The sequence below is a fragment of the Rhinolophus ferrumequinum genome, chromosome 5 (genome assembly GCF_004115265.2).
Source record: "Rhinolophus ferrumequinum isolate MPI-CBG mRhiFer1 chromosome 5, mRhiFer1_v1.p, whole genome shotgun sequence".
In the NCBI taxonomy this organism is placed as follows: Eukaryota; Metazoa; Chordata; class Mammalia; order Chiroptera; family Rhinolophidae; genus Rhinolophus; species Rhinolophus ferrumequinum.
The window spans coordinates 35,745,040-35,770,751 of record NC_046288.1 but is presented as its reverse complement, the minus strand read 5'-3'; the positions used below and the strand labels follow the sequence as shown (position 1 = coordinate 35,770,751).

At 37.8% G+C, this 25,712-nt stretch overlaps 1 protein-coding gene across 1 annotated transcript in view; it reads right to left on the bottom strand.

Annotated features, from left to right (window-relative positions):
- CFAP299 (cilia and flagella associated protein 299) overlaps window positions 1-25,131 on the bottom strand; it is a 521,988-nt gene extending 496,857 nt beyond the window's left edge. The window contains exons 1-2 of the mRNA XM_033106360.1: window positions 24,980-25,131; window positions 9,827-9,957 (exon numbers count right to left, since the gene is read on the bottom strand). Of these exons, the coding sequence (XP_032962251.1) occupies window positions 9,827-9,957; window positions 24,980-25,090 (242 nt within the window). The 5' untranslated portion in view covers window positions 25,091-25,131. The remainder of the gene's footprint in view (window positions 1-9,826; window positions 9,958-24,979) is intronic.
- Window positions 25,132-25,712: the final 581 nt, after the last annotated feature.

Sequence of the window (25,712 nt, the reverse complement as noted above, 5' to 3'; positions counted from 1 at the left end):
GCAAGAGCCATGAATTGGAGAAAAGTTCAGGTTGTTTTTGTCTTTTTCTTGCAGCTTTTTCAGCACTTCCAAATAGTAGACTTGGTTAACTGTTTGTCCAGTTGATACATATTCATAATGAATAATCCCTCTGATATCAAAAAAGGTTAGCAACATCAAATGTGTGTGTGTGTGCGCGTGTGTGTGCATATGTGTGATCGATCATAAACTATGGCGAATGTTTAAATTTAAAATATTTATTACAGTAAAAGACACATTGCCGTTAATCCCCCTCAAAATATCCCCCCTCGCTTCAAACTCAGCGCATCATTTCTGAATGCGCACCACTTTCTGAAGCAGTTCTGGAAGTCTTCTTTCATGAGTGTCTTTAGTTGCACTGACGTGGCTGCTTCGATGTCCTGAATAGATTCAAAACCTTTTCCTTCAGGGTCATTTTGACTTTGGGAAAGAGCCAGAAGTCATACAGTGCCAGCTCCAGTGAATAAGACGGATGAGGACACACCATAAATGTGTTTATTTAACAGAAACTGCCATACCAGAAGCGATGTGTGACATGGAGCCTTTCCGTTGTGATAACAAAATATGGCGAATGCTGCTGCCAAGTGCCATACAACAGAAAGGCAGGGATCTTCAATACGGGAAGCGGCATGCTGAACCTTAGTAACAGTGTGTGACAAGTTTCAACTTATTCGGTGCAATCAGTCAGGTGTGAGCTAAGGTTAAGTGAACATGTGTTTTAAAGTGTGCCATAAATCATCCTCCATTATGACAACGCTCTGTGGCATACATCGTTTCTGGTATGGCAATTTCTATCAAATAAAAACATTACAGTGTGTCCTCCTCCACCTTATTCACCAGATCTGGCACCATGCGACTTCTGGCTCTTCCCCAAGGTCAAAATGATTCAGGATATCAAGGGAGCCATGACAGCACAACTAAAGAAAACTTCCAGAACTGGTTCAGAAAGTGGCAAGGATGATGGGATAAGTGGGTTTGAAGTGAGTGTGGGGTCTTTGAAGGGGGATTGATGGCAATGTGTCTTTTACTGTAATAAATACTTTTTAATTTAAACAGCCACTATATTTTTGTCACACCTCATACATATATATATTTATTTATTAATATATGTATTATATTTACATATATATGTATACATACATATATATGTATATAGATATACATACATATACCAGGGTGCCAAAAAAATGTATACATATGACTTGTAGTCATCTTTTGTTACCGGTGCATATTATTACAATTTTAATACAGTTTTTTCGTTTCTTAAAATGTGTATATATTTTTTGGCACTGTCTGTATATATAAATATATATAAATATAAACATAAACTATATATATTATATATTATAATAAATTATAATCTATATATATGAATGACATGAGGAAGTTGAATATCCCATGAATGCAAGAGTGGTTAAACTTTTGAAAATTAATCAATGTACTTCACTTTATCAACAGACCAAAAGTGAAAAACCGTAAGATCATTTCAATAAATAGAAAAATATCACTTGAAAAAAAATCTAACATCTGTTCATCATTTACAAAAGAAAAAGAAACCTCTTAGGAAACTAGGAATAGAAGAGAATTTCCTCACCCTAAAAAGAGCATCTACAAGAAACCTATAGCTAACATCAACATTATACTTAATAATTAAAGAGAGAATGTTTCCTTAACATTGGAGAAATAAAAGCAAGGATGTCTACTCTTTCCACTTTTATTAAATATTATTTTGGAGGTTCTATGTAGTGCATGAAGGAGAGAACAAATGGAAAGCATACAGACTAGTAAAAGAGAAAAGTTTTTATTGATGTTCTTCTACATACAAAATCACACACACAAAAAGGCTATTATAGCTAATAAGTTTAAGAAAGCATGTGATATACAAGGGCAATATAGAGAAATCAGTTTCATATTTACATACTATCAATGATCAAAAGACAATACCATTTATAAGCATTAAAAAGACAACATTCTTAGGTATAGATCAAATAAAACATTTGTAAGACTTGTACATTGAAAACTACAGAATATCGCAAAGAGAAAAATAACAAATGATCTAAATAAATGGAGAGATATTCGTATAGTGTTCATACAGCAGAAACTTAATATTTTAACATGTAATTCTCCCCAAATTAATCTATATAGGTAAACAAAATCCTGGCAGACTTATTTGTAGAAGGTTACAAGGTTATTCCAGACTTCATATTGAAAATCAAAGGACCTAAGATATAAAACAATTTAGAAAAATAATGAAAACAATGTTGGAGGACTCCTGTTATCTGTTTTTAAAATCTAATGACAATGTGTTTTTCACATAATGGTAGACCCACAGGTCAATAGAATGGAATAGAAAATCCGTAAGAAATAGACCCATACATATATGGTCAATTGATTACTGATAAAGGGACCTTCAAATCCACTGGGGAAAGGATAGTCTCTCAACAAATAGTGCTGACAACTGCAAGTCTAAATTTAAAAACAAAAACCCTTGACTCTTATCTTGGAAAATATACCAAAAAAAAAAAAACACCTCAAAATGGATTCTATACTACATATGAAACCTAAAACTCTAAACGTCCTAGAAGAAAATAACAGGAAAAAATATTTGTGACCTTGGAATATTCAAATAATTCTTAGCATATTCACAAAAAAAAAACCTGAACCATAAAGAAAAACTGTTAGTTGGGCTTCATCCTAATTAAAATCTTCTACTATTTGAAAGACACTAATAAATTTTTTTTAAAAATGCACAGAGACAAAATATTTACAAAATGTATATCTGGCAAAGAGGTTGTAACCAAATTATATAAAGAGCGCTTATAAACAATAAGAAGAAGATAATTCACCAAAGGAGAGAGATAGATGGCAAATAAGCACATGACAAGATGACCAGCATCCCTAGTCAGTAGGGAGTCAGTAGGATTACATTAAAACTGTAATCAGATACCACTACACCTGCTATACTGGATAAAATTTTTTAAACTGACAATACCATGTGTGTTGTCAAGGAAGTGGAATGACTGGAACTCTTATACATTGCTAGTGGGAAAGTAAAATGATACAGACACTTTGGAAAATCCTTTGAAAGTTCCTTATATAATTAAACATATACCTGCCATGTGAATCAGCAATCCCAGTCTTGGGTATTTACCTAAGATAAATGGAAATATTTGTCCTTACAAAGAGCTATTTATTTATGAATATTTACATCAGGTTTATCAGAAAAACTAGAAACAACCAATTGTCTACCCATCAACTGGAAAATGGATGGATACAGAAATTGTTGTGCATCCATTAAATGAAATATTACTCAGCAATAAACAAACCATACATATATGCAACCACATGGTCTCAAAAGCCTTATATGTAGTGGAAAAAAATGGCTACATACTGTATGATTCCGTTTATCTGACATCCTGGAAAAGGCAAAAGTCTAGGTACAGAAATCAGATGAGTGGTTGCCAGGCTGGGAGGAAGGCACCAATACAAAGGGGCATGAGAAAACTTTTTGGGGTAACAGAAATGTTCTTATCCTGATTATGGGGGCTCACCACTGTATATATTTGTCAGAACTCATCAAATGAAACACTTTAAAAACTCAATAAATCTGACTTTCAAAAATGAATTATAAAAATAAAGGAAGCTGCCTGGCTTCAGAGAAGAGATTAAGTGACAGCTTCCAGTTAACTGTTTCTTGATCAGCCTCTGCAATTGAGTAGATGTCGTGTTGCTCTCAGGGTGGCCTCCACAAACCACTGAGCAAGACAATGAATGTTTCACCACGTGGGGTACCCCTCTAACAGGCAATCTTTGCTTTGCAGACCCTCCATCGGTCTGATAGAGACTTTGCCAGGAGATCAGTAAGGTCTGACAGCTCCCCTTGACCAGCCCTGCTTCCACCCTTTTCCTTTCATGTTATCACTTCCAGGTTAACATTTTGAATGCTTGTCTCCATCTCTGTGCCTGCTTCCCAGAGACGCTAGTCTGTGAGACACTGTACCTGGAGTAGCCTGAGAAAGCAGGCAGTAAGATGGGGGTTAGGGCCTGGAACTCTCACCGTGAGCCCTCTAGGAATGAGGCCCACGGCGCTGGAGATAAGTAGTGTGCACAGAACCCCAGGACCAGGTGGGCAATGAAGGCACCACTGAATCGCCAGCTTAGAGGCGACGTAGTTCAAGGATGACGTGCCATCCTTTAGGACACTCTCACCAGGGAAAACATCAAGTGTCTAACTGGCTGCTACATGGGCACTCCGGGCTTCCTGTGCCCAAGGACCAGCAGGCAAGAAGAGGGGGACAGCATCTTGTGAAGAGGAACTGATACTGACCAGCAGGAGAAATAGAATGGCTGTTACAGACTGGGGCTGGGGGTAACGTGCAACAAACTCGAGTGACGTACTCGGGCACCTCTTGGTGTGCCCTTATGACATTTTAAATGAGAACGACAAATGCCACAACCCAGAGCCTGAGGAGAGTAGGATCACCAGGTCTTCTTCTGAATGAGACCGTGAGAGTTGATACGTAGCTGCAGGAAGAGGATGTAGAACGGATAGTGGAAAAAGGAGATGAGAACCAGTCCTGACCCACAACCCAACAGCAGTGATGGGGGCTGTAGGTCACCCCACGAACTTTCCTCTTCAGAGTTTCCTCTCGGGGAGAGGCCAACAGTGCTCTGGAGGAGCTGCTCCCCGCAGGTACCAAGAGGATCTGTGTGTCACATGGGGTGGGGCAAGGAGACCCTATCACTCACACATCTCTGGAGAAAGGCCCTTGGAATGGCAGTGAGAAGTTTGCTGAACTGATAGCCTCCAGCTGTTAACCCTTTCTGCCACAACTTTCAAGCTGAAATCACACTTTCCTTGGAGCAGCCCCCAGGCAATAACTGGACACAGTAGGGGTACTAGGGCCTGACCACCTCACCCAAGGTGGGACTCCTTTAATGGACAACCTTTACTCTGGAGCTTTCTGGTGTGCCGGTGTGCCGATAGAGTCTTTGTAACCTTGACATCAAGCTTCTGACCCTGCTTAGTCCTGTTTCCTCGCTTTTCTTTTCACAAATGTTACTTCCCCAACAAGCTTTTTGCACTCTTAACTCTCACTGTCTGCTTCCTTGGAGAAGCTAAATCTGCAACAAGCTACCACTCCATGTTTTTTCTTTGAGACCTACAAAACATATGAGAATAACTTTTTTAAAATACAGTATTTTTAAAGCAAAGTAAAAAGTTGAAACCATTTCATAGAAATCAGATATAATCTAGCAGAAGCCTTTAAACTTACGTAAATTCATTTAATTCACAAGTATGAATATATGGTATTCACTTCTGATCATGAAATGAATAGAATAAAGTCACTTTACATGAAACAAATTTTTGTCTTTTCTCCAACTTCATCCTCATAAAATTAAAATCGGATATATAATCAATTAATAGATATTTCCATCTCCTATTTTTAAAAATAAATTGAAGAAAACTCCAAATCATGCCAGAAAGTAGTTGACAGATGATAAACTGACTAGAATGGCTAGAACAAGGAAGGTTGGGGATTTGCCTAGCTTTAGCATTTCATTCCAGATATACCGGAGGATTAAAGGACACAAGAACCTTTCCCTAAATCACCATAAATATCTTCTTCATTTAAGCAAAAAAAGATCACAGGGATTCTTGTATATTCAGCATCTGAGACTCATGTCAGGCTGGTACAGGGAACCATTACAGGAATTCCCAAAGGCTCATCAGTCTCTCAAGAAGATGACCATAGCCAACCAGTACAATTACCAGCTCCATCAGGGCCGCCACTTACTCCATCTATCTGTGTTTCAGACGCTGCATTTCAGTAAAATAAGGTCACTATCCCAGAAGCAGTTTTAAGAGGGGCTAATTCATCTACTAGAAAGATAAGCTCACCCGAAGTGAAGAGGCTGATGATCTTACAAACTCATCCAGGAGAGAGTTCAGCCTGAGGGACAACTCAGGTATAAGTACTAATTACACTCCAAACACCCGATATTCAATCTGAGTTGCAAATAGTCAAGGTGCATCTCTCCAACACCTGTGGAAATCCACTGACTTCTCACTACGAATAGAAATTCTCTTGCGCTTATGATGGTGGTTACCTCACTAAACACCATGGCCAGCCCCCAAGGGAAAGAATACTTTTGTCTTGACAAAAAGGACCACCAACTAAACTATTCCCATCCCTCTTTCCAACCTTATAGCCTCTGCCTTGTGACTATTACACCAAGCTGGCATGCATCTCAGGGGGAAGAGATGAGAGATGAGGTTTACATGACAGTGAAGCAGAAATGGTTTTGAAGCAAAGGTTGAGGGAGCGAGAAGAATGCAGAACCCGCCCACCACCTGCCATTCAGTAAACATGGAAGCAAGTGGCTGCTAGCTGGCACAAGAAAAGTCTTAGCAAGAGAAAGGGTACAAATTAAGACAGAAAGGAAGGGAGAATGATTTGTGAAATAAGGAGAGCTTATCTATCCTAGAAGTGAGGCAAAGGGATGTGTCCATCTTCACATCCCTCTTTGTCTGGTTAACTCCTGCTTATCCTGTAAGAGTAAATTCAGCAGTCATGCCTCAAGAGGAGCTTTCCCTGTTCCTCACATCCCCCCAAATCTTGACGTAGTACTACTTCAGGGTGTCACCACAGCACCTAGGACAGCATATATATCTGCTGTTGTAAGTGCTTTTTTTATTAAGATATAATTCACATATCATAAAATTCAAACTTTAAGGTGTACAAGTCAGTGGTCCCTAGTATATTTACAAAGTTGCGTAATCATCATCAATATCTAATTCCAGAACATGTTATCACCCCAAAAGAAACCCCACAACTGTTAGGAGTCACTCTCCATTCACCCTCTCTTCAAGCTGTGGTAACCACAAATCTATTCTCTATCTGTAGGGATTTACCTATTCTGGACATTTTATATAAATGGAGCTATACAATACGTAGTCTTTTTGTCTGGCTTCTATTACTTAGCCTAATGTTTTCAAGGTTTATACATGTTGTAGAATGTAACAGTACTTCACTCCTTTTTATAGCCGAATAATACTCTACCATATTATCTATACCATATTTTTTCATCCATGTATTAGTTGTTTTACTTTATGGATACTATGAATAATGCTGCTATGATCACTGGTGCACAAATTTTCAAGTGGACATGTGTTTTCAATTCCCTTGGACATATCTATACCTAGGAGAGGAACTGATGGGTCATAAGGTAACTCTATGTTTAACTTTTTGAAGAACTGCCAAACTGTTTTTCCATTTTATATTCCCACCAGCAATGTAACTGTCTTTCATTCATCTAACCCTCAAATTTCTTGAGAGCAGGGACTAAGCCTTCTGTTCTATCATATCCCCAGCACCTAGCATAGTGCCTAATGCAATATGGTTGTCTGTGAGCATTTGTGAAGTGAATGGCTGAATAAAAACCCAAAATAATTTTTTTCACTTTATGCCTTCTTCCAGAAAAATACTTATCAAACTACCCCCCTCTCAATACCTTTAACTTTCATCTCTTCAGACTCCTTCCCTTCTGAAACTCTTATAAATAAGTGACATACTCTTAGGTGCCAGCACTTCCTGAAACAGGTGCTAGAGGAGAGGACTGTGACCCACTTGGGCTGCTCACCTGCACATTAGCGAAGTTAATATAAGATAACCTGAGAGCAGAATCAAGTGGTTCCAAGTTGGGACAAGTTGGCAGGCAGGCAGATGTTCATGCATATTTTCAAAGTGATCCTCCAGCAAATATAGGCACAGGACATGTTTGGCTCTAGGACACTCTCTGCTGGCCCTGCTGTCAATAACATGACAATGGACCTGGCAGAGAAGGGAGCAAAGTGACTCCCACATGGGGCAAGAGGAAACATATGGGGCCCACGCACTACAGAGACAGGCTGAGAAGATCTGCAGATGAAAGGGCCTTCCAATTCTAGCAGCTCTGGGTGGGGATTAGTCTCCCACGACTGGCATTTAAGTAGCCTAATGACTTCCAGCTCTGGCCAGTTAATGAGACTAGGCCATAGAATAAATACCCACTTTGATCCTCAAATGCAACATGGACATGAACATGGATGGAATTTACACTTGAAACACGACAAACTCCCCTTGATATGAAATTGGATACATCTCTAATAAAACATGAATATACATTAATTCCTTGTAAAATCTCACAAATATCTTTCTACTTCTGACTGATAAACATTTGTTGATACCTACAAAAAGAGAAGACTCCCTTGATGTTTTATAGAAGTCATTTCACATTGAACACATGTACTTTGTATCATTTCAATTTTCTAAGACTAGAAATCAAGTCTAACTGTGTTGAATAAATTACTGAAGCTTTACATAAATTACTTGTGTTAAGCAGAATGTCCCCCCAAGCATGCCCATGCCCTAAGCCCTAGAACCTGTGAACGTGTTATTTTACATGGCAAAAAAGACTTTACAGATATAATGGAGGTTACAGATCTTAAAATAGGGTGATTACCCTGGATTAGCAGATAGACCCAGTATGATATCACATGAACCCTTTAAAGGAGAGATCTTTCTCTGGGTGGAGTTAGGAAAGATGCTGCAGAAGGGGAAAAGTCAGACAGATTTGAAGGGTAGGAAGATCTCGACCCACTCTTGCTGGAGCCAGACTACACAGAAAGCATGAAAAGGAATGTGGGCAACTTGTAGGAGTAAAGATCAGTCCCCAGATGACAGCTGACAAGGAAAGGCACCTCAGTTCTACAATCACAAGGAACTGAATTTGGCCAGCAACTTGAATGAGTGTAGACAAAGATTCACCCTCAGAGGCTCCAGGGAAATCAATCCAGCCAACACCAGGATTACAAACCCCTGATGTACTGAGCAGAGAACCCATCTGAGCCACTGTACTCTGACTTCTGACTTACAGAACTATGAATAAACACATTTCTGTTATTTCAAGCCACTGAGTTTGTAGTAATGTGCTCTGGCAGCAATAGAAAACTAATATATTACTAAATGTCAGTATTTTAAATTCCAATGTCCTATGGCTCTAAAACACAATAACCACTACAACCATCAATTAAAATTGCACATTCCCAGAACCAATTCATATTACACTACTGAACCTTATTTCTTTCATAACAAATACATGGGAGATTTCTACCAATAATTACTGGGTATTTTTTCAAATGTTATCGAAGTATAATATACCAATTTCTAAGTAATTATACTGTTCAACATTTACAACTTTAGCCTTCATTTTTAAGAAGGAAACAGATAATTACTTTGTCATGTCTTTTCTGTCTTATCAGTTTGATACAGTTCACTTTAGGTGTACGCCTCTTTCATAATGTTTAATGTATCTCATATAACCATATATTAATAACATTAGCAAAAGCCAGCGATCGTTAATAGAGTTGAATGAATCAATGTTTACAAAAATGTGAGAACATAAATGATGCAAATGTTTCTAGGCCTCAAAAGTACAAAGAATTCTAAGGTAAAAGTCACTCCTAATTTTACTATATAAATACATAAAGCCAATATTACTGAGTGAATTTTTCACAGGACGTTATTGGTATAATGGCCATGATTTGGTATTTATATTTCTTAAATTAGTAGCTCAACGTTGCATGTGACATTCTTGCAAGCATACCACAGTTCCTCCAGTTCCTGATCTGCAGAACACACACTTAGGATGTTCTAAGTTCTATTGCTCAACCAATGTTTCTAAATTACAGCAAAGCCAACAGAGTTGGATTTTTAGAGACTCTACAATATACTGTAAAATCTAGATTTGGAACATGGACACTTACTTTTTCTGAGTTCTTTCGGCCAGCCTTGCAATCTCTATAGCTGCCTTCCTTGCTTCAAAATCTTCCCTTTTCACCACTTCTCCAGTCCCTCGGTAGCCTAGCTCCACCAACTGGCGGGCCAGGACTTCATCCTAAACAGAAAATCAATTGTTCGATTTGAGGACAGCTTATTTTATCCAATGCATACTGAATAACCATTTTAAATGGAAAATCAAATTTGTTGTTTAAAACTGAGGCAAGATATATTAGACATGAAAAATTTTAATGTCTAAAGATGTCTAAAATTCTAAAAATGTCTAACAATATTATACTTCTATAAACATCTGATTTGTTACCCCTTTCCCATGGATGTAAGATGAAGGAAAACAGAACATCAATCACTACATTTTCTCTAAGGGATTAGAGGACAAAAGTCTATTGTGTTTTCAGTCAATTTATGAAAACAGCTGTAGATAATTAATAGAGTATCTTTAAAACAATAAAACTAGAGACAATAGTATTCATACAAAAAAGACTTTTAAAAAATCAATCACAGAAAAAGAGAATTGGACTGCTTTTATAAGTCACCATTTCGGAAACTTACTTCCATGAAGTAAATTAACTGATGACACAGAGCACTATAACTTCAAATACAAAATAAAGGGCAGATGAGTTTCTCATTTAAATAGAAAGATATTGTTTCCATATAATGTTGGTACCAATAAAAACAGAAAAGTAGAAACCCAAGATGACCACAAAAAGCTTCCAATTGAAATTTTTCCCACAACCCGTTGGACCTTTTGTATTTCAATTACTTTAAGAATTGTCTCACACATTTTTATCACTTGCATCGCATATTCAAAAAACAATATTTTTTCCCCTTCATTTGAAGATGTCAATTTACCTGAAGCTACTAATATAAAGACTAAAATATTACATTAAAATATTTATATAGTAATAATGGTCCTTATACTATCTTAATATGAAATAATTTGAAATATAGTGAAAATGGTATATATTTTATTGCTATAGGCCCTTACTTAATACATCGCTATTGAATGTAAGAACTGTCAAATGGGATTAGTAAATGAGGAAACTTTAGGTGCATCGTAATCATCTATTCAACCCATAGGAGCTATTTTAAAGTTCAAACTATTGGAACAAAACCAAAAATGTATAAATTACCAACCTAGAAAACTTGCTACTTTTCTTTGCTAAACAGTAAAAGCAAATATTGCACTCTGTGTAGCAATGTGGATACATATGCCAACAAAATACAATGCAAAGCACCAGGCCTGGGGCAAGCTATCTGTCTTCTCTTTGACTTGCTCCCTTTCTTACTATCCTTGGATCCTTAGTTCTCTTTAGTGTGAACCACAAAACTGAGCAAATGCCTCCACCTAGTGGAATTAATATTTAATAGAAAAAGAAATGAAGAATTTGGGTTTAATTTACATTAACCCAAATGAAGTGAAATGAGTGTAAATTTTCTTAATATATTACTAAAAGTGAGCCTATGGGAAGAACTCTCAGCTTAGCTCTATGAGACTGTGGCGTTCTAGCTTAATATAAATTGTTTGAAGTCAACATTTTATATAATAAAGGCCATTAAAAAGTTGCTGTATTAACTTTATGGAGTGAATTATGCATTCCTATGTACATTCCTGGGCCATACAAAATTATTTGGATAGTTATGCACTCATCTGCACTAATGTATTCTGCAACAAATGACAGGATCTACTTAGAAACCAAGGTTGAAGCTGTTTGCTTCACTCAAACTGGTGGAATCACGAGTCATTTCTCAACTTTAAATGGTCAATTTTCTTTAAAGATAATTTTCTTGAAAGAAACTGAGAAATAAAATATTTTATCTATTCACATACTTGGCATTTCTGGTGTTTTTCATTCCTTTGTGTAGGCCCAAGTCTCCAACTGATATATGATTTTCCTTCTACCTATAAAACTTTAATATTTCTTATATTACAGGTCTGCTCACAACAAATAATCTTGGCTTTTGTTTTCGTGGAAAAAAATATCTATTTCACCTTAATATTTGAAGGACATTTTTGATGGATTAGTGTTCCAGGTTGACTTTTTACCTTTCATCCTGTACTTAGGATGTCATTGCATTGTCTTATGGCTTATATGTGGCTGATGAGAAGCATTCAGTCTTTCCCGTCTGTTTTATTCTACATACCGTGTTTCCCCAAAAATAAGACCTAGCTGGACCATCAGCTCTACTACGTCTTTTGGAGCAAAAATTAATATAAGACCCGGTATTATATTATACCTGGTATCATATCTTATTATATTATATTATATTATATTATATTATATTATATTATATTATATTAATTACATTATATTATATAAGACCCAGTCTTATATTATAGTAAAATAAGATCAGGTTTTATATTAATTTTTGCTCCAAAAGACGCATTAGAGCTGATGGTCCAGCTAGGTCTTATTTTCAGGGAAACACAGTAATGTGTCCTTTATCTTTAGAGTCCTTTAAGATTTTGTATTTATCACTGGTTTTCAGGAAATATTTAAGATATTCCTTAGAGTGATTTCTTTGGGTTTATTCTGCTTGGAATGCTTTGTACTCCTTGGCCCAATTGATTTATAGTTTTCACAAAGTTTGGAAACTTTTAACCATTATTTTTTCAAATACATTTTATTCTCTACTTCCTTCTGATCGTTCCAGGATGACACATTTTTTTGAAAGAAAAAATATTGTATCACTTTTTTATTAAATCTAATGGTTTGGGGTATAACAGTTCATCTTAGCACAAACAAGTGATTAGCCATGATAGTCAAAGTATATAAATAAGACCATATTCTTTTATTAATGGTTAATGCTTTTATTTACTCATGTAATCATGAGTCATTCACTTTTGGATACTAGCAGTTTGGGGGCTTTAGCTATAAGGAGGCATCATGCAAAACAGAACCCAGAGACGGCTCACCCCTGAAGAGAAGGCTACAGATTTGAGGTTGCACATGCACTGCTCCCTCCTTGTGCTGGTTTCAAGCTCTACTGCCCCCTACCTTGACACCCCCAAACACACACACACACACACACACACACACAGCCTTTGGGCCAGAAACCATTTTCCCCCGCATGCCTACACCACTGAGGCAAAGCACCTCCACACTGTTTCTTTGAGTGGGGGTGGGTGCGAGGGTAGACGAAGATTGGGTGGTGTGAGCCAAACTCTTCCGAAGGAGTCTGGGCATCCAGCAACTGGGACACCCAGGTGTTTCTCATCCAAGGAACTAAAAAGGAAAAAATAAAAAGTCTACAGCCACTAGAATGCTTGACATTGCCCCATAGGCTACCAGATTCGGTTGGCTTTTGTTTGTGTCATTTGTTGCTATATTGTTTATTGCTGAAGAACAGTTATTGATGTAGCTCAATCTTAGATTTCTTTACTAAACTTGCTGATTTGTTCTAATAGGGTTCCAGTTAATTTTCTTGGATTTCCATGGTAATGAAATCATACTGACTATGAATAATAATATTCTGACTCCTTCTTTTAAACATTTACGACATTTTCCTTTCATTGTATCATCGGTTTGGCCAGACTGCCAATAAAAAGTTAAGAATACTAGCAAGCATTTTTATCATGTATATGATTCCAATGCTAAAATGTTTTACAACTAAATATGACATTTATTACAGCTGTTTGCTATATACTCTATCAAGTTATGAGTTTACAATTTTATCCTATGCTTTTTCTGCATCTATAGAGATTATCATATTTTTTCCTTTTTAATTTGTTAATGTCATGAGCTCATCCTTGCATTCCTATGACAAATCACACTATTGTTAATCTGATTTATTATTTCTTAATATATTCCTGGATTCATTTTGCATTTCTTTTCATTCATTTCCTAAGTAAAATTAGTCGTCAGCTTTCTATTTTGTGCTATCTTTTTCTGAGTTGATGTCAAGATTACACAAGTCCTATAAAATGATTTAGGAAAATTAAAACATCCTTTTCTTTTTAATTTTTAATTACAAGGTCTGACAATTAAGTTAGCGAGTTCATCCTAGAAAAAGTGCTACATACCTCATTGCTGAGTATCACCACAGTCACCTTCAAAGTACTCCCCTTGGGAAACTATGCACTGATGCCAGCACCTAGTCCACCCTTCAAAGCAATTTTGGAACCCTTTTTCTGGAATGGCCATCAGAGCTATTGTCGTGTTATCCTTGATGTACTGAATGTCATCAAAATGTCTTCCTTTCAATATTTCCTTTATCTCCAGGTAAAGGAAGAAGTCATTGGGGGCCAGATCCAATGAGGAGGGAGCGTGTTCCAATACAGTTATTTGTTTACTGGCTCAAAACTTCCTCACAGACAGTGCCGTGTGAGCTGGTGCACTGTCGTGATGCAAGAGCCATGAATTGTTGGTGAAAAGTTCAGGTCGCCTAACCTTTTCATGCAGCCTTTTCAGCACTTCCAAATAGTAAACTTGGCTAACTGTTTGTCCAGTTGGTACAAATTCATAATGAATAATCCCTCTGATATCAAAAATGTTAGCAACATCGGTGTAACAAGTTCACGAACTTTATTGTCACACCTCGTATACCACATTTTGTTTATACATTCATCTATCAATATACACTTGGGTTTTTTCCACCTTTTGGCTACTGTGCATAAAGCTGATATGAATATGGGTATGCAAATATCTGAGTCCCTGCTTTCAATTCTTTTGGCTATATACCCAGAAGTGGTATTGCTAGATCATATAGTGATTCCATATTTAATTTTTTAAGGTACTGCCATACTGTTTCCACAATGGCTGCACCATTTTACATTCCCACCAGCAGTGCACAGTGTTCCAATTTCTCCATATCCTCACCAACACTTGTTATTTTCGGGGGGAAAGCGTGTTTTATTTGCTTGTTTGTTTGTTTCTTTGATAATAGCTACCCTAATGGGTGTGAAGTGGTGTGTCACTGTGGTTGTGATTTGCATTTTCCTAATGACTAGTTATGCTGAATATCTTTTTATGTGCTTTTGGCCATTTGTGTATGTTTTTTGGAGAAATATGTGTTCAAGTTCTTTGCCCAATTTTTAATCCGACTGTTTGCTTTTTTGTTGTTAAGTTGAGGGAGTTCTTTGTAGGAGGTGTGATGAAACTATATGGTGAATGTCTAAATTTTAAAAATTCTGTTACAATAAAAGACACATTGCCATTAATTCCCCCTCAAAACACTTCCCCTCACTTCAAACACACTTATTCCATTGTTCTTGCCACTTTCTGAAGCAGATCTGGAAGTCCTCTTTTGTGAGTGTCTTTTGTTGTGCTGTTGTGGTTGCCTCAATGTCTTGAATCGATTCAAAACATTTATCTTTCATGATCACTTGGACTTTGGGGAAGAGCCAGAAGCCATACAGTGCCAGATCTGGTGAATAAGGTGGATGAGGACACACCATAATGTTTTCATTTGATAGAAATCGCCATACCAGAAGTGATGTGTGACATGGAGTATTGTCATGATGGAGGATGATTTATGGCACACTAAAACACACCTTCTCTCAACCGTAGCTCAGAACTAACGAACTGCACCAAACAAGTTGAAACTTGTCACACACCGTCAATAAGTTTCGACGTGCTGCTTCCCATATTGAAGAGCCTTGCCTTTCCATTGGATGACACCCTGCAGCAGCATTCACCATATTTTGTAATTACAATGGAAAGGTTATGTGTCACACATCACTTCTGGTATATGGCAATTTCTGTCAAATAAAAACATTACAGTGTGTCCTCATCCACCTAATTCATCGGATCTGGCACCATGCAGCTTCTGGCTCTTCCTCAACATCAAAATGACCGTGAAAGGTAAAAATTTTGAACTGATTCCCGACATCGAGGCAGCCATGACAGTGCAACTAAAGACACTTATGAAACATGACTTCCAGAACTGCTTCAGAAAGTGGCAAGAATGATGGGATAAATGTGTTTGAAGTGAGGCGGGGAGGGTATTTTGAGGGGAATTAATGGCAATGTCTTTCACTGCAATAATTTTTTTTTAATTTAAACATTCACCATAATTTTTCATCATACCTTGTATATTCTGAATGTTAATCCTTTATCAGATATACAATTTGCAAATATTTTCTCCCATTCAATGGGTTGCTTTTTCACTCTATTGATAGTGTCCTTTCATGCACAAAGGTTTTTAATTTTGATATCATCGATTATAATTATTTTTAATTAACATTTTCTTCAGAGTTCTGAAAATCTAACACCATCTGCCTAGGTGTGGATCTTTTTCATTTATCATACTAGGCAGTTTATGGGTACTTACAATCTTGTGCTTATCTCCAACATAGAGAATTTTTTTTATTCGATTATTTTATCCCCTTTTGTATATAATTTCTTTCAGGAATGTGTATTAGATAGACATGTAGCCTCCTGGAATTATTCTTTCATATAATTCTTTCTTATTTTCCTCATTTTTTTTTTTACTGCATTCTGGATAATTATATCAATTTTAACTAACAGATCATTAATTTGTCCTTTAAAAGTGTCCATTCTACTAGTTGGCCCTTTTTAAGATGTCATTAATTATGTATCTATTTTCTAAGAATTCTGTCTTGTTCTATGATTGCTCCCTTTTTATACCAGTCTATTATGCTGCTTATAGATTTAATAGATACTAAAATGTGTCTGAGGTAGAAAGTTATAATTTATTTAAAGCTCTCTCTAGGTTTTGAATGTTTTGTCTGACATTAGTTGTTGTTCTTATCATCTTGGGACTCCTCTTTCACGCTATTGTGTTTCCTCAAACATCTGGAGATACATATTTATAGACAGACGATTGGGTTAATTGGTGTAGTCATTAGCATGGATTTCCTCTATAGTTGTGCAGATCTAGTTCCCTACCTGGACTTTCCTCTGAATATGTGAATTGTGGAAGTTATGTGAAAGAGCAGTGTATTGCGATGTTCAGACTCCACTTGAGGATATGTGGACACGAAGGAAGGAAGGAAGGAAGGAAGGAAGGAAGGAAGGAAGGAAGGAAGGAAGGAAGGAAGGAAGGAAGGAAGGTTGGGATATGCCCCACCCTCTCCAACCTAACTGCCAAAATGAGATGGGCTTGGCATAATAAGTATAAACTCTTTCCAGATTTTCTTCTCTTCTTCAGCATCCATTCTGAATTTCTAACACTATTTAGTTACTTCAAGCTTACTTCTGATTATCTCTGAGGCCCCATTACCCCATCCAGGACTCCGTGTTAGGCATATACTTCACTTGCTTTAGACAGAAGTTCTCTCACATATCCTTGGGTTAAACATTTGCAGACATATATGCCAGGGACAAGGTATTCCTCTGGCCTAGCTATGTAGAATTGACCTCTTTAATCAACTACAGGCTCTCTCTTGTTCTTTATATTATTGTTGACTCTGCTTTTCTCTAAATCTGCTTTATCTTTCCAATACTTTTCTGCTTTATTTATTTAGGGCTACGGTTTTCTCTGCCTTGTTAATCTTATACTATCTGCTTTCTAACTTACCAGAAAGATGCACAATTCCTGATCCCTAAGAGTAGCATTATTTCTTATTTACTAGTACTATTATTGATTTGTTCTTTTTCATATTTACAAGGAAAATGAATAGACAGATGATAAAAAGGAAGGAAAAAAGCATGGATGGAAGGAAGGAAGGAAGGAAGGAAGGAAGGAAGGAAGGAAGGAAGGAAGGAAAGAAGGAAGGAAATAAGTTTGATTATATCCAGGGCTCTCTCTACAAACTTGCTGTGTCTACTTTAGTTCTAACCACAATCTTCTCTTTTTTTATATAATGAAAAGGCTTCACAAAATGTCTTCTTGCCTCTAGTTGTACACCAATACAATCCATCCTCCCAGTGGAAAATCAAATGATTAAACTCAAAAGTGTCCACTGGGTTTAGTGACTGTCGTGCGGGGCGGCCTGCGGGGTCTCAGCTCCCGCTCCCCACATAAGAACGCAGGACATGGTGAGGCCAAAAAGGAACACCCACGGAGCCATAGGTAGGGGAGTCATACCACTATACTCTCGCTGGCGGCTGGGTTGGAGACACAGGAGGCAGGAGCCACACTATCCGCAACCCGCCATCCACTCGTCTCTGCCAAACAATCTCACTTGCTAGCAATCCACACTCCGCCACTTGCTAGCTCTGCCACCATCTTCTTGCTAGCCCCCATTTTTTCCTGCTAGCGTAGCCACAGCAGTTATATTAGTGGCCAATGGCTCACTGGTTACAGCTGACGGCCAACTAGCCACAGCTGATGGCCATTTACTACCTGAGCCAGCACCTTTCCACGTGAGGCCGAGAGCCTGGAAACTGCACTCCTGGCTGTGTCCCCACAGTGACACATCCCACATTTGTCCCATGGCAAGAACAATTTCTATGGAATGATGAAGATGGGTGCCAGCTTGTAGGGGGTTAAAAAGTGGAAGATGAGGAAATGAAGGCAATGAATATTTTACAAGTCATTCAAGAAGAAGAATTGTAAAAAGGAAGAAAAGAAATATATGGTGGGGCAAGATGAAAATACCTCAATGAGCACAGAAGGGACTGTTGAAATTATAGATGAGAGGAGTTAATCCCTAGAGAGAGTTCCCTAAAAATGCGAAAGGAAAAGGAGAACGATGCAAGCGATTATCATCACCAACCACGCCTACTAGCTATAAACAGCAGAACTTACTGTAGCCAGTCCAGTCATAAAAAGGAATTAAAATATAGTAGCTCAAAAATAAATCCCTGGAAAAGTGAAGTTTGAAGTCTATGTAGCTAGAAACAACACTCAAAGCCACATGAACTGTTTTCAGCAAATAGCCCTCTGCTGGCACCCCTGAAAACAGATACTGCAACTCACCTGTTGACCCTAGAACTTCTGTCACTACATCACCTGAAAGACAAAAGCCTCTACTACCGAATGTAATACAAAATGGATTCTACATGGTGCTTTCTTCCTGTTACTCTTTTCTAAAGTAGGTGTGTATGACTGGCAGCACCTAAGTCCCACGAAGATACAAGAGCAGCAAGGGAAACTGAGGAGGTGAATTTCTGCCTCCACCTTAGGAAGGTGGGACTCAAGTTGGGAAAATTCTCAAATCATTATAATGATAATAGGGGTTGAAAATGATAACATACTCAGTAAATGGAGAGACAGGCATTCCATATGGTAGATACTATTAACATAGGAGGGAAGGAAGAGGAGGTGGGCAGAAATGAAGGTAGTTGTATAAGTTTCCTGGCAGAAAACTAAAGAGGGTTCCAGCCTGATGAACTCTTCTTTGTTGACCTGAAGAGGTGAGGTCATCCACTAAGAGTCAGAAGTCTAAAGAGAGTAAAGAAGGTTTGGAAAACAAGTCGTGGAAGAAAATAAAAAGCAAGGGATATCAACAGGCAATTCGCAAAAGAAATGCAAAAGGCCAAGAGACATTTAAAAAGATGATCAACTTCACTAATAATCAGGGAAATTAAAAATTAAAACAATTAGTTTTTTCACATAAGTTATTGGTAAAATAAATAACAAGGTTGACCATATCAAGAGCTGGTGATGGTCTGAGGGGAAAGGTGTCTCTTATATTGCTGGTGGGAGAGTAAATGGCTACTCTAGAGACCACTTTGACCGTGTCCATCACAACCCATCAATTCCACTTTCTAATATATTTACAACTACACATAAGGAGGATATACAAAAGATGTTCATGTCACTGTTGTTTGTGATCAGGAAAATGAACTTCTAAAGGACCATCCTGAGTAAACAATGGGTTCAATGCAGCAACTTAAAAAGAAAAGGGAGATCTATGTAGTGACATTAAAAGGTCTCCAAGATCATGTGGAAAATACCCCAAAAAATCACATTTGTTATATGCCAACAAAGAAATTATTATACATAAATATTTTCAATATATTTACAATGAAAATATTTATAGATAATAAATATATATATATGTATATACACATACATATACATATATATACCATTTTTTGAACACTACTCATAAGTATGCAAGAAGAGGAAAGATACTGGGCTGAACTTCAGACTTTGCTGCTGCAGCTTGGCTCAGAACCACAATAATCATCATCTCCCACTTCCACCATCCAGTCTAGATTCCCCTCACCTTCTCAATACATCTGCTGGTCTTGGTAGCACATCTAGTGGTGTGAACCAGATCCTCATTCCTGAGGGGTCTGAACCGCTGGCCATAAAACCCCTCCCAGTTTCAGCTGCTGTTCTCAAATTGGACCACTCCACTTCCAGAGAATACCTGTTAACTATTTTATAGTTTCTCATTTTGGGGTCTTTTAGATTCCACATTGTTTTCTTGCTTGTCTGCCACACGGATGCTGATACCTTCTAGGTGTTGTGGTTATGGATGTTTCTCCCCATCTGATTTTATATTGGGGTTCATAGGAATAACTCTCACCTAGTTGTTCATGGGTTCTTTGTTTTGCTATTCAGATGCCCTTGGCTTCTGGATCATCCTATTCTCCTTACTTCCTCCTACCTTTCTGACCCCCCTTCCATTCTCCTTGTTGAGCACCACCTCCATGCCCATGCCTTAAGGAATGGTTTTTCTCCCACATTTTGTCTTCAGCACCCCGTCTTGTCTCATGCTATATACTCTCCTTGGGAATTTTCCCTGCTTCTACTCTTGTCTCCTCCCAGTAGTAGCTTTTGAAGTCAATGTAAACAAAAATTGAATGGAATATACCTTAAATATAAAGAATATAGATTTTAGGGGATTGTTGGAGACACTGCGGACGACATTAGGCTCAAAGCATTTTATTTTTATCATTATGATAAAGTTATAGAAGTACTTTGGGACAGCATTCTTGGTTCAGTTTCACTCCCTGATCATCAGTATGTCCATGAGGAAACTAGGTATTTTTATTTAGTACCTCTGTGAACCTACTGGAAGAAAAATATAGTACTCCTCTTAAGCAGCAGCTAATTTACACCAAATTATTTTTCTATTGAATAAACAAAAGAGTATAGATGATTCTGAAATACATGAATTAAGACATTTCATAGAGAACAGTATTTATTCTGAATCTTAATGCAATAAATAATGGAAAAACTACAACAGTTGGTTGTTAGTTGGCTTATTGTATAATCATGGCAAATTAAATGACTAGATTTTTCCGAGAATCTCACTTAATCAATATCTGCCAAATAATTTTAAGATTATATACAACAGGCTTACTTTTTGTGACTTATTTACTTATATTTTCTAAATAATGGGAAGATAATCTCTAAATAAAACTTCCGCATTACTAATCTCTAAATAATTTAGCCATGATTGGGATCCATTCATCAGGGAAATTTTTAAATAATTCTAAAAACACCCCCTGATTTCTTATCTAAGAAGAGCAATTCAGTAGGACTTTTAATCCCCCAGTGGTCACAGGCAGCCATTGAAATGAAGAGACTGTGTTTACTTAACATGAAAGAATTACCAAGAAAGAATGTGGAAAACCACAGTGCAAAAATTTTGCCAAAACTTTTTAAGTATTTGTATATTGATTTAGAGGATTGGTTTAATTAGGTAAGATGATACTCACTCCCAAAACAAATATTGTTATTTGGGTTGGCAGACATAAATCTAATTGTTGATACCGTTATAAATTTCTTTTCATGACTTACAGGTATCTAGTAAAATGAATAAAGCACGGCAGACATAGAATGAAGAGCCTCTTTTATCATCCTTAATCACCTTACCCTCTCCAGCTCATCAAGTCAACTGGTGTCAGTCTTCATTTTTTTCCTCCTACTTCCCTTCCCTCCTAATCAAGTATCATATAAAAAACTTCATGGTTATTACATTCATACACTACTTGTATACTTATAGTAGTATGAGATGTTAAATGATAATAGAGAGGTGAGGGTCACAGCAGGCAAACTCAAAAGATATGATTTAAAGAATAAAAGCATGATTCACAACGATATGGGCAAGACTAATGGAAACCAATATGGGATGGTGAAGCATCCTTAGGCTAGCAATAGCGGGAAGTCGTTAACACCATTAGGCCTACAAGGAGACAGGAGAAGAAACAGTTGCTAGAACAGGGAGTGCTGCCAGCACCTGGGAAGAGTGCTGTAGCTGATGGAATGAGAAGTTGGCCACACCTGATGAATGCAGCCACATCCAAACCGCAACCAGTTGGAAGAAAACAGGGAATAAATCCTCTAATTACTCTCCTAGCCCTCTGATGTATTGGCTGAAACGAACCCAAAGCCAAAAGAGCATAGTTAATGACTTCAGAATACAGCTTCCAGGGACACAGATAAATGTGAAGAAGGGCAGAGAATGAATCCAGCAAAGAAAATATGGCCATTTTGTACTAATTTTTATTGAAATTAATTGAAACTTTGGGCAGTAGAAAAATATACTACACAATAAGAGTACCTAGAAGATAGTAAATACAGTGGTACCTCGGTTTTCGAACATAATCCACGATCTCTGAAACATTCGAAAACAGCCGACAGCTAGGTCTCAGGATCTTGCATTCAGGGGAAGCTGTGTGACATATTCGACTTCTGAGTCGTGTTCGAAAACCGAAGCATTTACTTCCGGTTTACAGCATTCATAAACCAAAATGTTCGTCAACAGAGATGTTGGAAAACCGAGGTACTACTATACTTGTAAAATGTTTGCTGAATAAATAAAGCTTAGATTGGACTGTAAGCACTATACTAAAATTAGGTAGCTAAGATCAAGTCTAGAACTGATTCTTACTTAAATTCTTAGAAATTAAGGCAATATCTACTACTGTAGGCTCTTGGTGAAGGTTTATGAATTAAATAGATAGTTGGATGACAAATGGATGGACAGATGGATGTACAGATGACTCATAAAAGTTTACAGACATAAAAATACTTGAATGTAATCTTGTCCAGCTCCTTCATTGTGCAGATGAATTAATAGAGTTTCAAACTGGTTAAAAGCACAAGAATATAGAATTCGGACCCAAATCTCAAGGTTTTTTAAGTATAATATGCTATCTCTCATTTACCACTTAAAATTTGCTCCATGCAAACCAAACTCTGATGACCTGTCACCACCCACCCCCAAAAAAAGAGCAAGAATCGCCTCACAAAGCATGACCCCATAAACCATGGCCCATGATTGCAATACAACTAAAACAATTCTGAGGAGTGTATTTGTCTCTGTGCAACCAACGTGGGCAATTAACTTGCAACCCCAGAAAGTATTTGAGAATATAGGTCCCCAGAGCTAATGGCACTTAAAATTTTTCATTATTCAATCCAAAAATATATACACTTGAGTAATATCATCATTCAACTACACTTTCATCTTATTTTTTATTAAGGTACAACAAGAATAAGCTTAACCAATGTCAATTTTAAAAGTAAGTTTCTTTGATCATGCCTCTAAATATAGTCCCCACTTTCTATTTTGGAAGCTTTTAAAGTTCTGATTGACAAAACACAAAGTATTAATTTCTTACTCCTAATCAACATTGTTTTTAATTCCCTACTTGCATGAAAAGCCCTGCCTTAAAAAAAAAAAAAAAAAAAAAAAAAAAGTGGAAACCCTCCTTAATGATAGTATGCTTAAGCTTGGCAATATTCCACATGTGCTATGAAGATGATTGTATTCTATCGGGATGTTTATTGTCTATATTTCATTCTTTTTAAACAGTCAAAAGTGTGGATGCAAACATTGTTTAGCACCATTACTTTTTCCCTTCATTTCAGTGACTTAGATGCAAGGCATAAAACTCACTTTCATGACTTTGAACATATCTGTATTTAAAAGCTTGTTTTTGAAGCCAGAAGCTGTGTTGGAAATATTACCAGGTTTTATTTTTAACACACAATTCCAGAAAGATCAAATTTCTTGTCCAAAGTCACAAAACTGGTTTGTGGCAGAGACAGGACTAAATTAGAAGGTTCTATTTTCTTAAAATTATGTTCATATCTAGCATATTAACATGTTTTTGAGAATAAGCACTTTTCAAACCTTGGAATCCACATTCAAATAAAACCCCGCTTAACACGGTCTTTGGAGTTCAAAATTTTCAGTCCCCTAAAATACAGAATTACGCTGCTGCAGATAAGGAGTTTGGGGGGGGTTGGCCGCAGGATATAAATCCTTCTCAGATTCAGGTGTGGTCTGACACCACTTAGTGGCGCTTGTTCTCTCAGGCCTAAACAGGGAGGAGGCAATTTGGGGTTCTGTGGCTGTTCTCCAGCACAGCGGAATCTCTAGGTCAGTGCCCATTTAGTTGGCGTGCTCTGGGAATATACCAGGGCTATAGGGACCCACTATCCACGTCCTGCTACTCCTCAGGACCTAGCCTATTATTTTCCAGCCCATCCTGCCTGGTTGTCCTCGAGAGGACAAGAACTCTATCCTCATCCCCCGCCATCAACATCCCCATCATTCACACACACACACACACACACACACACACACACACATCTTCATAAAGCGAGGAGGAGCATGGTTACTGGGTAGAAAGCAGTAGCCAATCCGATTTTGCTGTACTGTAGGTTTTAGGGGGTTTTGTGTGTGTATTTTTGTTTTTTGGGTTTTTTTTTTTTAACTATCAACATTAGTTGTGATCATAAACTCGATAAACATGAGTCAGGAATGTGCAGGCACAACGACGTGTAATGTGTACCTATAATTAAAGGGCTTTCTGAATCAATTAGCATGGGGTGGAAATTTATGGACCCAAATGCCCTATATAGTAACACACCAGATTAGTGTTGCCACTTGCCCTGGAAGAAGAGTCTTCTGTTAACACAAATTGGCAAAGAAAACAAAAGCAGGGAGTCAAACCTGAATTTCAGCAGAGTCTCAGCAGGCCACTGAATTCAGCCACCAGTTACTGGCAAGAGAGCCCGCTGGGAGGTGGCAGGTGAGGCCGAGCTACGGAAATTCAAGGCTCCCTATCGTGCGCACGCGCGGGTTTCTGTGCCAGGTGCTTCGAGGGGCCTAAACCCTGTACTGACTGATGGAGAGCAGGGCGGGTAGGATGCAACTTGAAATTCACCTCCGCCGCCGCGGTCGGGAAACTGCGGGGCCTGACGTTCACCGCTAGGGGGCGAAAACCCCACGATGCGGGGAATCGGAAAGGACACAAGTTCTGGAAGGCGACGCGGCCGCTTTGCGGCGCTGCAGTCCTTACCTCCAGGTAGTACAAGTCCACGGTAGTGATCTGCGAGTCGAGGAAATCTTCATAGGTATTGAACTGAGTGACTACATTGTCCACGGCCGTCAGCCCCTCTTCCTGCTCCATTGCAGTTGCCTTGGCCGAAGCGTCCCTAGCAACGGAGGCACAAGGGCGTGGTCAGAAGGTTCCTCCCACTTCAAACCTTCCAATCAGTTGGGAATCGGTGCAGAGCTTTGAACGTTAATCCCGCCCCGGTGTCTTGTTACTCTTTCGGGCTCCCGCCTAACTCCTGGGAACTGGATCAAATTATCCACAATAAGTTCATATCTGACACCCGTCAACTGACTCAGACTTGGGTGGAATGTGGCGACTCGAGAGAGATGCAAATTGCAATCCAAAATTTAAAATCATAAAACGGCCAGGATATGTAGACAAAATGTTACAGATCAGAGCTCATAATCTCATTGTAAAACAATGTTATGCAGGACAAAAATATATAGGTTAGTTCTCTGGTACCTGAAGGTCCATTTTTGCAAGTAGAGTATCTCAAAATAGAAGTCTTTGAAACCAAGACTTCCTGTGACCGAAACGAATTCTTTGAAAAATTATAACTTCAAGACAAATTATTGCCAGTGTTTGGATACGAGGAAGAATTAATGAATTTCTCAACGGTAGAAACTCAAAGAAAATATCTTTGAAGACCTCTGTTGGTCCCAAGTGCTTGTTTTTTTAACTTTTTTTTTTTTAA